The sequence below is a fragment of the Engraulis encrasicolus genome, chromosome 24, assembly GCF_034702125.1.
Source record: "Engraulis encrasicolus isolate BLACKSEA-1 chromosome 24, IST_EnEncr_1.0, whole genome shotgun sequence".
NCBI lineage: Eukaryota > Metazoa > Chordata > Actinopteri > Clupeiformes > Engraulidae > Engraulis > Engraulis encrasicolus.
The window spans coordinates 8204677-8220005 of record NC_085880.1 but is presented as its reverse complement, the minus strand read 5'-3'; the positions used below and the strand labels follow the sequence as shown (position 1 = coordinate 8220005).

Here is a 15329-nt window from a genome sequence, read left to right as displayed (position 1 = left end):
GTTTAATTTTCGGTTAATTGCTGTTTGGTGCGACACAGTTTTGTGTCAGTTCTGTTACCATCTGCTCACCGTCAGTGAATCCTGTTTTATGACTTGTTTTATGTGATTTCATCAGTCCTCAAGATATTCTCTCTAGGCGTAACGTTATTCAGTTTGTTCTTATTGAGTACAAAACGCCTTTTCGAGAAGTGGCCCAATGGACAGTTAGATATTCCTTAATAATACATGAGGCGTTAAGATGCAGATGTAAATTTGAAGGCTATTTTTCAGTATCATTAACCGCTTAGTATTATACCGGTAACCTCAAATCTGACCTACTGTGTATCTCATGTGCATGGTTTTTTTTAAATATATATACAGTGCCCTCCATAATTATTGGCACCCCTGGTTGAGATGTGTTTTTTAGCTTCCAATTATTTTATTTTTTTTCTAAATAATATGGGACCTTAATGGAAAAAAAGAGAAAAATCCAACCTTCAATACAAGTGCATTTATTCAGTGGGGAAAAAATCCCACATAAAGAAATAATTATTTGACATCAAATAATGTGTGTCACAATTATTAGCACCCCTGGTGTTAATATTTTGTACAAACCCCTTTTGCCAACAAAACAGCACCTAATCTTCTCCTATAATGTTTCACAAGATGGGAAAAGACAGAAAGAGGGATCTTCAGCCATTCCTCTTTGCAGAATCTCTCTAAATCATCCAGAGACCTTGGTCCTCTCCTCTGTACTCTCCTCTTCAGCTCACCCCACAGGTTCTCAATGGGGTTGAGGTCAGGGGACTGAGATGGCCATGGGAGGAGCTTGATTTTGTGTCTGGTGAACCATTTCTGTGTAGATTTGGCCATATGTTTAGGGTCATTGTCTTGCTGAAAGACCCAGTGACGACCCAGCTTCAGCTTTCGGGCAGAGGGCAACAGATTTTGATTTAAAATGTCCTGGTATTTCAAAGCATTCATGATGCCATGCACCCTAACAAGGTTCCCAGGGCCTTTGGAAGCGAAACAGCCCCACAGCATCACTGACCCACCCCCATACTTCACAGTGGGTATGAGGTGCTTTTCAGCATGCGCATCTTTCGTGGTACGCCAGACCCACTTAGAGTGTTTGTTGCCAAAAAGCTCAATCTTGGTCTCATCTGACCAAAGCACACGGTCCCAGTTGAAGCCCCAATACCGCTTGGCGAACTCCAGACGCTTGCGTTTATGATTGTGAGTGAGGAAAGGTTTTCTCCGTGCATGCCTCCCAAACAGCTTGTTGGCGTGTAGACAGCGCCTGATGGTTGATTTGGAGACTTTGTGACCCCAGGATGCTACCATTTGTTGTAATTCTGTAACAGTGAGCTTTGGAGATATTTTGATTTCTCTTACCATCCTCCTCACTGTGCGTGGTGGCAAAATAAACTTGGGTCCTCGTCCAGGCTTGTTTACCACTGTTCCAGTTGTTTTGAACTTCTTTATTCCTCTCACAGTGGATATGGGCAGCTGCAGTTGAGTGGCAATCTTCTTGTAGTCTCTGCCTGACCTGTGAAGGTCGACGCACATCTGCCTTACTTGTATGCTGTGTTCCTTTGTCTTTCCCATGTTTAAGAGTGGATAAGAGAAATGGCCTCGGTGTCACGTCATATTTATACCCCAGGGAAACAGGAAGTGATGAATTACTAATTAAATGTTCCTACATACTCTGGTAAACTTTGTAAACTACTGTAGAAATGACAGAAATGTTTCAATTATATTTATTTCCTGGGAATTGTTAAGGGTGTCAATAATTGTGGAACAGGTGATTTAATGAAAAATAATTATTTTTTAGTCAGGGATTTTTTTATTTTCTTACAATTCATTTGAGTTGAAGGCTACATTTTCCTACAATTTTCAGTGTGACAGTATTCTTCTGCAATAAACACTGAATTTATTTTAAGGCTTTTAACACATCTCAACCAGGGGTGCCAATAATTATGGAGTGCACTGTATATATATAATTTATAAATGAACCTGTCAATCAACTATATTATTTACGTATTTATCTTACCCTAATGAGCATGCAGTGCAAGTTATGAAGCGCGGCTAATTATCACAAAAAAAACTGTCGTTTAAAAACACAGGCACTGTCAGTCATTGGTAATTGGTCTACCAACCTTCCTCTACTTTTTTCTCCCACCTCTCCTCCTACTCGTTTCCATAAGCGAGTCCTCCAGTGGAGACAATGTCCACCATGTGGGTAGAGAACCAACAGAGCGGGCCATTGTACAAGCCAATGCATTAACCCTCCTCTCCTCTCCTCTCCTCTCCTCTCCTCTCCTCTCCTCTCCTCTCCTCTCCTCTCCACAGGTGAGTTCTCCACTCGACGTTCAGACGATGTCCACCATGGTGTACCCGCGGGAAGAGAAGCTGGAGAAGCTCTCCCAGGAGGAGATCATCTCCAACACCAAGCTGGTGATCCAGGGCCTGGAGGCGCTGAAGAACGAGCACAACTCCATCCTGCACAGCCTGCTGGAGACCATCAAGTGCCTCAAGAAGGACGAGGAGGCCAACCTGGTGCACGAGAAGAGCAACCTGCTGAGGAAGAGCGTGGAGATGATCGAGCTGGGGCTGGGCGAGGCGCAGGTGGGTTTTAGGCCGTGTATGCGTGTGTGTGTGTGTGTGCTAACCTGGTTCACAATAAAAGTGACCTACTGCAGAAGAGTGTGGAGATGTGTGTGTGTGTGTGTGTGTGTGTGTGTGTGTGTGTGTGTGTGTGTGTGCTTGTGCGTGCGTGCGTGCGTGCGCGCGTGTGTGTGCGTGTGTGTATTGTAATTGTTGAGCTTTCACTCGGTAAGCCACAACTTTTTGTCTGTCTTTCTATTATGATACTCTATAAGTATTATGAGACAAATAATAGGCTCATAATACTATTAAGAAAATGGAAACAACATATTAAGATGGAAACAACAGTGGCACCAGTGAGTCTGCTGCATCTTATGCATGTCTCTGTAACGGATGCCAACTAGAACAGCTAAGCAAATATTTGAACAATGGCCTCTTCCTACTTAACCAGATAGGGTACAACATTTACTTATCTGTACTGCCTTACAAAGGCGAAGTGCTGTAACTACTCCAACATTGAAACTGAGGGAAAAGGCCTTCAACATATTGGTATTACAAATGTATTAGGTTTGACATTGAAATATCACTAAAACAGGACCCATGTAGACCATAAGGCTTTGTCACAAGATAATAAACGGCTGTATAGCTCTAACATTACGCTCAACTTTATGATGTGTAAATCATATACATGATATTAATGTAGAATAACATACAGAGCATAGCACAGTGTACTTGTATTGCAGTAATAGAGTGCAGTAACGGGTACAACAATACATGGTATCCAGAGGTCTTGCTATAGAGACTTTACATTTCGGTAGCTGGATTGGTGTTCAATCCAATGCTCCTGTTCAAGGGTGGTAGGTTCAAGCGAGCCTGTGACTAAATTATGCAGAATTAATAACCTCGGTTGCACTGGTCTCCTCTCATTTATCCATTCTTCTCTTTCACATTGTAAATATCATCGGGTCAAAAAGAAGAAGGGCAGAAAACTGTGGTTTTTATTACAGTAGAGACCCCCTTGAGTGCGTGTTGATGAAAACAAACGAGTGTGTCCTGCAGAAGATGAATATTAAGAGGAAGCGATCCTGCGGGACAATAATGGCTTTGGCCAAATCTGCTCTCTTGTAGACCTGATAAAATGTGATCATTAATCTCAATGAGGCGAAGACAGTGTCCAGGACGGCTAGAGGAGAGATATAGTATTATTAAAGGGCTTATTTTGAGGAACATGCACATCTTAGTAATGTGCTGCGTGGTGGTGAGTCACTGGTGTATTTTACGGATGTCTCACACACACACACACATACACACACACACACACACACACACACACACACACACACACACACACACACACACACACACACACACACACACACACACACACACACACACACACACACACACACACACACACACTGCCTTACACTCTGGAGCACATACACACACACACACACACACACACACCTAAACACTGTATTCACACACAAAGTCTCAACCTCTCAAGCACACACACGAGAACTTTTTTTTAGGTTAAGCTCCTCCTGGTTATTCATTGAGTATCCTTGTTGGTCTTGACTGACTTGTCTTTGACTCTGTCTTTGTTTCTGTCTGTTCTCCATTATCTTTCTTCATCCATCTCCATCTCCCTCTCCCTCTCTCTCTCTCTCTCTCTCTCTCTCTCTCTCTCTCTCTCTCTCTCTCTCTCTCTCTCTCTCTCTCTCTCCCTCTCTCCCTCTCCTTCCCTCGTTCAACGACGCTGCAACTGACTGTACGTTGTCGTCGTCGTCCGTGACATCCCCACCACATCGTCGCCATGGCGCAGGTGATGATGGCGCTGTCCAACCACCTGAACGCGGTGGAGTCGGAGAAGCAGAAGCTGCGTGCGCAGGTGCGGCGGCTGTGCCAGGAGAACCAGTGGCTGCGGGACGAGCTGGCCAACACGCAGCAGAAGCTGCAGAAGAGCGAGCAGAGCGTGGCCCAGCTGGAGGAGGAGAAGAAGCACCTGGAGTTCATGAACCAGCTCAAGAAGTACGACGAGGACGTCTCGCCCACGGTGAGGACACATTCACACACACACACACACACACACACACACACACACACACACACATGTATGCACACACTAAAGCACACATACAGAAGACGTCGCGCCCACGGTAAGGGCACATGCACACACACGTATGCACACACGCACACACTTATGTACACATACAGTTACATACAACGAAGACGCCTAGCCCACGGTAAGGGCACATGCACACATGCAGTCGCATACAACGAAGACGTCTCACACACGGTAAGTGTAAATACACACATACAGATATAGTCGCATGCAACGAAGACGTCTTGCCCATGGTAAGGGCACATGCACACTTATGCAGACATATAGTCACAAACAACAAATATCTTTCCCACGGTAAGAGCACATGCCCACATATAGTCGCATACAACGAAGAAGTCTCGCCCACGGTAAGGGCAAAGTACACACTTCTGCACACATACAGTCACATACAACGAAGTCGTCTCGCCCACGGTAAGAGCACACACGCATACTTATTCAGGCACGCACGCACACACACGCATGCACACGTACTGTATACAGTTGCATACAACGAAGACGTCATACCCACGGTAGGAACATATACTCACTTATGCTCACATGCATTCACACTTTAAAGTCACATACAACGAAGACGTGTCACCCACGGTAAGAAGAACACCCCACAACACACACACACACACACACACACACACACACACACACACACACACACACACACACACACACACACACACACACACACACACACACACACACACACACACACACACACACACACACACACACACACACACACACACACACACCAGGAGAACCAGAGGTCTATCTTAGCAGAGCTGTAAGATGTAACCGAGCATGACCCAGCAGGTCGAACAAACACCTAGAGGAGTATGGTGAAGGCCCACAGTAAAGGAAACAAACTCTCTAACAAACGCTCAACACCACAATCCTGGAATCCAGGAAGCAGCTCAAAAATGTGCTAAAAGGATGTTTTGCCCACAGTGAAGGAAATGGTTAACCACGTGTGCAGGTTTCTGCGGCCACACAGACACATACACATACACATACACATACACATACACATACACATACACATACACATACACATACACATACACACACACACACACACACACACACACACACACACACACACACACACACACACACTCTCTCTCTCTCTCTCTCTCTCTCTCTCTCTCTCTCTCTCTCTCTCTCTCTCTCTCTCTCTCTCTCTCTCTCTCTCTCTCTCTCTCTCTCTCTCTCTCTCTCTCTCGTGCACGCACTCTTTCAGCCAAGACTCAGGAAGTTATTTGTTGATTTTTATTGTGGTTCCCCATCCATTCATCCATGCATGCATAGACAAAATAGTACTAAACTTATATTGCCATACTCATGTTACCAGTGTACTGCACTGGTTTGCTAACATTAATGTTAAACTGGTATAGTAGTGGAGTGTTGAGTGCCGTGTAGACAAGCCGTGGCTAGTACTACTGTGCTACAGCCTGGGGGTGATGATCACTGCAATAAAACCTGGTCAAAGTGCATTGAGTGAAGGGAAAAGTGTGTGTGTGTGTGTCCCAGACTCCATACCCCACTCCATCCTTATACACCTCTAGTCTCCTTCATCTACTTCCCTGACTTCTAAATTTGCATCCTCCCCCACGTCGCCATTTATCTTCATTTTCATATCTTTCTTATCTTCTCATCTTTTTTTCTCCTCCTTCTCCTCCCTCTCATCCTCTGATTAAAAAAAGCTCAGACTGGTTGGTGGCAGTAATGGCATCAGCCTTGAGCTGTGTGTGAGAGAGGGGGATACAGAAATCGAGAGAGGGAGAGGGGGAGATCAGAGAAGAAACGAGTGTGTGGGAGCGTAGTGAGTAAGTAGAGAGGTCCTTTGGGGCTCATCATGTAGCCCAAACTTTGCCATTTTTGAAAGACTTTTTAATAGACAGACGCCAAGCAGAAAGCACACAGTATCTATAGCCCTGGGGCTCTTCTGCAGTGCTCATTGGAGTGTAAATCGCAACTTCATTCTCCATTCCCTCTGAAGATTGGGGAGATATGAAATATAAATCTGAAACATTTATATCCCATTAAGATTGATCTCTGATACAGCCGCGGCACAGCACGCTCGCTTGGTTCGGCTCTTCTTCTTCATTTGCTTCATCGTGGAGAAGATAATGCTTTCATATTCTGCCAGTTACGCTCATAAATGTTGCTAATGAATTTTCATGGCGCTCGCTAGCTTTTCAATTTGTAGTTTTTGTATGCGTGTTTATCTATTTATTTATGTATCCATTTAATTAATCGGTTTATTTATGTATTTTTTTGGGTCAGATTAATTGCTTGTTTTAACACAATGCTGTGACTGGCTTCAGCACAGCAATCTCACTCCGATTTCTTCTGTGCTATACTGTACTAAGATAGCATGCAGGGATGTCGTATATGTCTGTTTTGCCCATGTATACTGAATGTTTGTATAATACTGATATTATGACACTTGGATTACTCTTACTGCACATCACCAGCCCCTGGACAGTGGTTGTGCACAGGGACGTTACTTTGATTGATATTATGACGTTTGGAAATTGATTGTGTTTGTAACAGCCGCTGAGACATGAATTTGATGGCATCAATCAATGTACATGCAGACAACTAGTTTGCAGACTCTACATTTTCCTAAATTAGACTAGGAGAATCGATGGAGCTCACTGTAAAGTCAAGTCCATTTAGGAGACCGGACTTGATTCCACTTTGTTGCATTGGTGACACGTGGTATGATGAATCCTGTTTACCATATTGAAAATCTTTGCTAATGCCCCTACTCTTCTCATATTAGGAGGAGAAAGATGGTGAGACTCCTAAGGACTCTCTGGATGACCTGTTCCCCAATGATGAGGAGGACAACGGCCCAGGAGGTAAGAGTTTAAACCCCCGCATAACTCTGCCAAGTCAAACATTAAAGCGATACTGCAACATGTCTAGAAGTAAGCTCACTGTACAACTTCCCTTGAGCTAACCCATTTTAGCCTGATGCTGCATATACGCTGCATTGACCTAGGCACTTGGAGCGACATAGACGCTGCATTCAGGCTCATGAGATTTGAGGGTTTTTTAAAATAAAAGATGTGGACATGTTAGAGCTGAATGAGCACATGCAAGATAAGGGTCCTGGCTTTTAAATACAACTTATTTCATAGTTTAAGAAAAGAGAATGGATGAGTGCATCTGTGGGGTAGTGTGAAAATATTTAGGTGCTCATCGGTATCCAAAGTTGCAAACTTGTAGAGAGAGAGAGGGTCCTATTAGCCCTGAAGTAGGTCGCACGCGACCGAAATGCGTCGGCTATCTATGGTGTCCATGTATTAATAAAGGACTTTTAATACGAACTTCAGAGTGCCTCGGACCCCCTCTCTCTCTCTCTACAACTTATTTCATGTTTTTATGTGCTACGGATGCTGAGATATTTAGGTTTTTATAGGCTGAGCGCGCCTTTTCCTGAATAAGGCCTAGGCATTCAGCAAGCAGGTGCCTTGGGCTTAAATAGGTTAAGCAGTTGAGTTTTACCCTTCTCCTTCTTACAGCTGTTTTCTTTATTCTGGTGATGTTAATTCAGGGGTGGAGAACCTGAGTCTCGAGGGCCGTTAACAGCCCTTGGTGTCTTTTTATCCGGCCCCCGATATAATTTTAATGTTGTGTAGCTCTACATGAAATACAATATATTTTGTAAAGGACTATTAGAAATTACATTTGCAATACAATTAAGTTATATTCAGGGGACCTAAAGAAGGTGTGGTCTATTTAAAAGGTGGCTGCCTCAGGTATACGCCTAAAGAGCAGGGGGAAATCCTGGTTTGCGTTCATAGTATGACCCTTGGAGGACTTTTACGGCCCTTGGAGGAATTTGAAGTGGCCCTTCGAAGAAAAAAAGGTTCCCCACGACTATGTTAATTGAAATATATGGAACCAGCTAGCTGCTACCTGGTCCTATGATTCAATTGTATTTGCTTGCTTTGAGGCAGGATTTATACGACCAAATTCAGAGAACAGCTGTAAGTACAGGAGAAAGGTAAAACTCAGTCATTTAACTCAAGGGAAGGTGGGAAATTAGCTTGTTTTCAGAAATGGTGCAGTATCACTTTAACACACCATTGCCCACTAAGTGAAAAAGTGCTGACTGGTTCTAGAAGCCTTCCTCAGAGCTTCTTCAGGTGTGGGTGGTCCTCTTAGGCGACGACAAACTTTGAGCACTAGATAATCTTCTCTTTTGTCTAAGCCTATTTCTGCCAAGTCAGCGATTAGTTCGGCATTCACACACTGACTGGCTGATTTCAGATTTATACTGTAAGGCTTCTTGTTCAGAGCATCCTCAGGTGTGTGTGGTCTTCTCTGGAGGCAGTATCATAAACTGCACTCGATAATCTTTTTTATCTAAGCATATTAGATAAGTATACCTACTATGCTTGCAAGACTGCCGGCTGACTGCCAGCTGCCAATGCAGCGAGAAACAGACTTCTTCCTCAGTGTGTTTGCCAAGTAAATTTGCTTTCATTTAAATGCTGATTTGCATGAAGCATTAGCTAAATCAATAAATGCTGCAGACTTTCATTGCATCATTTTCATATCCACACTATTGCTTTTCCTTGGCTAGACCTTTGGCCTGTATATGACCTCCTCCCTCCCTCCTTTGCAAACCTGACAAACTGGACTCGGAGTGCGGCGCCATGTAACGTTATTAAGCGTCATGTAGACTGTGTAGAGCGCTAACATTTACCGGACTCAATCCCTTACAGATGAAAATTCTCATTCACCCAGGTAGCGTTACTCAAAGGATTTGTATGCAACTGGGCTTCTTCATGCATGTTTATGAGTATCTCTGTGAAGATTCTCATTCATCCTGGTTGTGTTACCCAAGGGTTTAGTTTTGAGCAACTGGACTATGTCTTAGATACAGCATGAAAGAAAGATGATAGGAAGAAGAAGACCCAGAAACTCCCATTGTCAATGTGACATAAAAAAAATGGCACACACAATCAAATACTGTAGCATTTTTTCCTCAACCATGAAAGATGAAACTGGCGCCCCAAGGGAGCTATGCGGTGAGACAGTACCATGCTCAAGGTACCTCAATCATGGAGTAGGATGTACTTGACCAACAACAGTGACTGTGAGGCTGTTTGTCTGTCGTGCTGTGATCTATGCACTATGGGAAACACTAGTATGTACTGTAAAAAAATACAATTGAACAATAACACACTGACTAATGATGCTCCTCCTCTTCTCCTCCTCTCTCCTTCCTCCAGTGCCTCAGCAGCACAGTGCAGCGGTGGCAGCAGCCCAGCAGGGAGGGTATGAGATCCCGGCCCGCCTGAGGACCCTCCACAACCTGGTCATCCAGTACGCCTCACAGGGCCGCTACGAGGTGGCCGTGCCCCTCTGCAAGCAGGCCCTGGAGGACCTGGAGAAGACCTCCGGCCATGACCATCCAGACGTGGCCACCATGCTCAACATCCTGGCACTGGTCTATAGGTGTGTGCGTGTGCGTGTGCGTGTTGGTCTGTCGGTCGGTTGTGTGTGTGTGTGTGTGTGTGTGTGTGTGTGTGTGTGTGTGTGTGTGTGTGTGTGTGTGTGTGTGTGTGTGTGTGTGTGTGTGTGTGTGTGTGTGTGTGTGTGTGTGTGTGTGTGTGTGTGTGTGTGTGTGTGTGTGTTTAGTGTGTTTAGTGTGTGTGTGTGTGTAGTTAACATTTTGTGTGGTAAATGATTTGGGGGAAATTGTGTTCTCTCTACATGAGGGGCTTTTGTGTGTGAGTCAAACTGTCTTGGTGACAATCTTTTTTTTGAGAATATTCCACCATATTCCATCATCGTGTTTGCCTCTCTCTTTAGTAAGCCCAGTGTCACTAAAGTGGTTTAAGGTTATACTGGCTGCTTCTGAACTCTGTAAGCTGAAAGTTTCACTAAATGGGTTTAGCTGAAGCATGAAACGGCACCAACCTGATTTCAGCTTACGGGTGGGAATGTTGGGACATTGCCCCGTTTAGTAGCGTCTGCAAGCTGATGAAACATGCCGTCCCAAAACTTGAAAGCTGCTTTGGGTAAAATAAATTACTTGCTAAATATGGAAAGCCATGAGTATGTGTTTTGGCTGCATATAGGTGTGTGTGTGTGTGTGTGTGTGTGTGTGTGTGTGTGTGTGTGTGTGTGTGTGTGTGTGTGTGTGTGTGTGTGTGTGTGTGTGTGTGTGTGTGTGTGTGTGTGTGTGTGTGTGTGTGTGTGTGTGTGTGTGTGTGTGCGCGTGTGTGCGCGTGTGTGCGTGTGTGCATGTGTGTGTGCGTGTGTGCCTGTGTGCCTGTGTGTGTGTGTGTGTCTGTGTTTGTGTGTGTCTCTGTGTGTCTGTGTGTGTGCCTGTGCGCGTGTGTGTCTCTGTGTGTCTGTGTGTGCTGCTTAAGTACTTGCATGCATCTGTGTCTGTATGGGCTCTAACTAGCCGTTCAGAGAGTAGCAGATGCAGTATGTACTCTAAAGCTGATGTGTGATCTCATGCTGCATGTTTAGGGACCAGAACAAGTACAAAGAGGCGGCTCACTTGCTGAACGACGCGCTGTCCATCAGAGAGAAGACACTGGGCAAGGACCACCCTGCTGTGAGTTACACACACACACACACACGCATATACACACACACACACACACACACACACACACACACACACACACACACACACACACACACACACACACACACACACACACACACACACACACACACACACACACACACACACACACACACACACACACACACACACACACACACACACACACACACACTGTCCTGTACATTCACTATGTAATTTCACACACAAACATGCACACACAGGTCCTCTCCATTTCACATTAATACCCCGAAGCGCACACACACACACACACACGCGCGCACACACGCGCGCGCACACACACACACACACACACACACACACACACACACACACACACACACACACACGCATATACACACACACACACACACACACACACACACACACACACACACACACACACACACACACACACACACACACGTTGTCCTGTACATTCACTATGTCATTTCACACACAAACATGCACACACAGGTCCACAGGTCCTCTCCATTTCACACAAATACCCAGAAGCACACACACACACACACACGCACACACACGCACACACACACACACATTCTCCAACTAAATACATCTTTGAAGTGTTCTGGCTTGACATCGCTACAGCCGGCGGCGGTGTCATGCATTACAGGCCCCCATTAGCCTACCGCTGTGTTTTTATTTCTCTGATTTCCTCTTTAATGATGCTCCATCCATCACGGCCCTCACAGCCAGATAAATTAGGAACCCGAGAGGGGAAACATTAAAGGCTCATTTGGAAAACATTGCTTTCTGTGCGCAGTACAAAAGGCTTGGCCTATTCACGCCAGCTAAGCAAGCCAGCACATCGACACAGCGGATCTACATCAAGCTTGTCCGTGTTAAACACACACACACACACATACACACACACACACACACACACACACACACACACACACACACACACACACACACACACACACACACACACACACACACACACACACACACACATACACACACAGTGCCGCACGGACATATTTTACCTGGCCATGAGGATCCAGGTTCGAGTCCAAACCCTGCCCCATCTCTCTCTCTCCCACTCTCTTCATGCCATACTCTCAACTGTCCTTTCAATGCACGGATTTCTCCGTTTACCAACACTTGCACTTCACACAAACAGGAATTCCAGAAATGCTAAGTGACTAGGTGTTAACCATTGAAAGTCCCGTTGGAGTTGGAGGTCTGCACAGTGTATCATAACAACCTTTTGACTTGTCGGCTGGCTGATGTAGCTGTTTTAGTGGTTTCTCTCCTTCTACTGACTGTTTGGAAGAACAATTATGATTATGATGCACTCACTTGATAATACAGCTGCCTCCTATACTGGTGGTGTGATATTGTGAATTTGATACTGGGTCTGGATTGCAGAGGTGGAACGTAACTAAGTATTTTTACTTCGTTACTGTACTTAAGTAGTTTTTTCTGGAATTTGTACTTACTTGAGTAAAAATAAAAATGCAGACTTTTACTTTTACTCAATTACATTTTTTGACAATTACTTGTACTTTCTACTCCTTACATTTCTAGGAGAAGACTTTGTTACTAGTTACATTTATCCTAGGTTTTCCTGTTGTGTTTCGTGGATATTTCAGTAGCCTCAGCTGCGGGCAGGGAGGCGGGACCAAGCCCCTCTTCCAAATTGACACCCAGACAGAAAATATACTTTTAAAAACATTAACAGGACTCCATAGTCATGTTCAAATAGAACCGAAAACCGTTGCAGACACTTTTTCCTATTGGATCAAGTAGGTAGACATGGAGAAAGACAGCCATTGCGTGAGTAGGCCTACTTGTACTTTTGTACTGAAAAGTACATTTAAAAGTTAGTACTTAGGACTTTTACTTAAGTACGTTTTTGGGAAACAACTTTTACTTTCACTTGAGTAATTTTTTCGCAGGGTACTTCTACTTTTACTTAAGTACACAACTTCAGTACTTCTTCCACCTCTGCTGGATTGCGCAGAACGACCTTAGTTACACTATCTCTAGCACAGGCACCGTTGCAAACCAGCAAACCCAGCTCATCGATGTTATTGGCAGCATGGTGTATTATGTTCAGTAAATCAGATGAAATGGATTTCTTTGGAATGATTTAGGGATTCCCCTTCTCAGATAATCAATAATGCACATACAAATACTTATATCATCCACTGTTATTGACTTCAGGATGACGTTCTATGGTCAAGTTTATCGGCAGAGGAAAAAAAAAACAAATGTCTGATCTCTGCGCATGTCTCTGTGTGTGTTGGTGTGCTGGTGTGCCTGTGCGTGTGTGTAACTCCAGGTGGCTGCCACCCTGAACAACCTTGCCGTGCTGTATGGCAAGAGGGGAAAATACAAGGAGGCCGAGCCACTCTGCAAGAGAGCCCTAGAGATCCGTGAGAAGGTACGTAGTGAAATGGCACATTTTTATAGCACTGTACTAATGTGTATGTATAAGCCTTAACCACTAATGCAGCCCTGGAGATCCATGAACTGGTATTTAGCGGAATGCTGTACTATGTGTATGTACTGTATAGCACTACAACCCTGAGAGCACCCATTATACAACCCTGGAGATCTGTGAAAAGGGACATAGCGGAATAGCATATTTATATGAATGTGTATAGCATTCTACAAGCTGGCCATGCTGTATGGCATTGGCCTCCTTGCCTGTCTCAGGCCTGGAGATTCTAGAGGAGGCAGGGTCATCACCTTTAGTGAACTTCCACTTTTGACCTCTGACCTCTGTATGACAGGCCTCTGTGCTTTTTCAGCAATAAACCTACAACACCCTACTGTTTTCTATGGAAACCAAAGTAGTAGTCGTTTTTCCTGTTTCGCTTCAAAAATGAACTTGTCTATAGTCACGGTGAAAAGGGTTAATCGCCATTACTTACTGAAGAAGGGCGCTCGGCCGGAAATGTTCCTGGGTGAATGAATAACCAATAATCTGAAGAGTGTTGTCCTTAACTTCTTCAATTCTGTCTACATTTCGGTGGGATTCAGCACCCAGTTCAAAACTTTGAAGAATAAGTAACAGGCTATAGTGTGAGCGTGTTTTCCACTAATATACTTCAGCTCAAGTTCTTGTCGGAATGGTTTCAAGTAGCACTAGGGTGCCTGTATTGACCTCTGAGGCACAGACTCTGTAGAGCAGGTAGCAGTCGGGTTTCTATGACAACCTCTCTTTAACAAGCTCTGCAGAGCAAGTACGTAGTAGCAGGGTGTCACATTATTGCAGAGGGCCTGCAAGTGTTCTGCAAAGGCTGGAGTATGATTAAGTATGATTACAAAAGGTCATGTTCGAGTTATTCTATAAAATGTGGACTATAATTGGGTATTATTTGAATGAAAAAGCTTCATGCGCTTTATGTGGGTCCTGAACTCAGATAAAGTTTTTGAGGTTCTGAGTGGATGAGAAACTTTATGCAAAACACCAAAGCGATCTCCAAGGCACTGCTGTATTGCAAAAAAAAAAAAATCATTATTGTTTTGGCTTGGTCATAAAAACCTGTGATGAATTTTGGCAGTCAACTCCTGATTAAAAAGTCATAAAAATCTGTAATTCCATTTGTCCTCAATATCTGTGGAAAAAAGTTTACATCTGTAATAAGTCCCATCAATCTGTGAAACAAAATGAGCTTCACAGCACAGCTAGGGTAAGCTGCAGGATGGTAGTGGCAAATCATATGCTGCATACTCATGTAAGGAAGAAGGTGTATCATCTTTTTGGTCAGTTAAGGTGAAGTGGCAAACATTTCAAACTGTTCTAAACCTATTGTAATTCAACTTGAAAAGAAGCATTAAATACAAAGGTCAGTTTTTAAGGTATTATGTAAGCCTCCCAGCATCTTAAAAACCTGCTCCTTGAGACATGCATCTTATGCACTCTGCTTGGTCCATTTCCCCTTTGCTGTACAGACCCAAGGCTTGTTTAGACAAATGATGACTTTGTCCAGCAAAAGCCATAAGTGCACTACACCATTAAAAGTATTGGGGCTCTATTTT

The 15329-nt window shown here is 44.1% G+C and overlaps 1 protein-coding gene across 5 annotated transcripts in view; it reads left to right on the top strand.

Annotated features, from left to right (window-relative positions):
* The window catches only part of klc1b (kinesin light chain 1b), a 67435-nt gene that overhangs the window by 23888 nt on the left and 28218 nt on the right, over positions 1-15329 (top strand). For all 5 annotated transcript variants that reach the window (XM_063191729.1, XM_063191727.1, XM_063191728.1 and 2 more), the window contains exons 3-8: positions 2332-2607; positions 4412-4642; positions 7494-7572; positions 9958-10183; positions 11210-11297; positions 13624-13725. In XM_063191729.1, the coding sequence (XP_063047799.1) occupies positions 2359-2607; positions 4412-4642; positions 7494-7572; positions 9958-10183; positions 11210-11297; positions 13624-13725 (975 nt within the window). In that variant the 5' untranslated portion in view covers positions 2332-2358. The remainder of the gene's footprint in view (positions 1-2331; positions 2608-4411; positions 4643-7493; positions 7573-9957; positions 10184-11209; positions 11298-13623; positions 13726-15329) is intronic.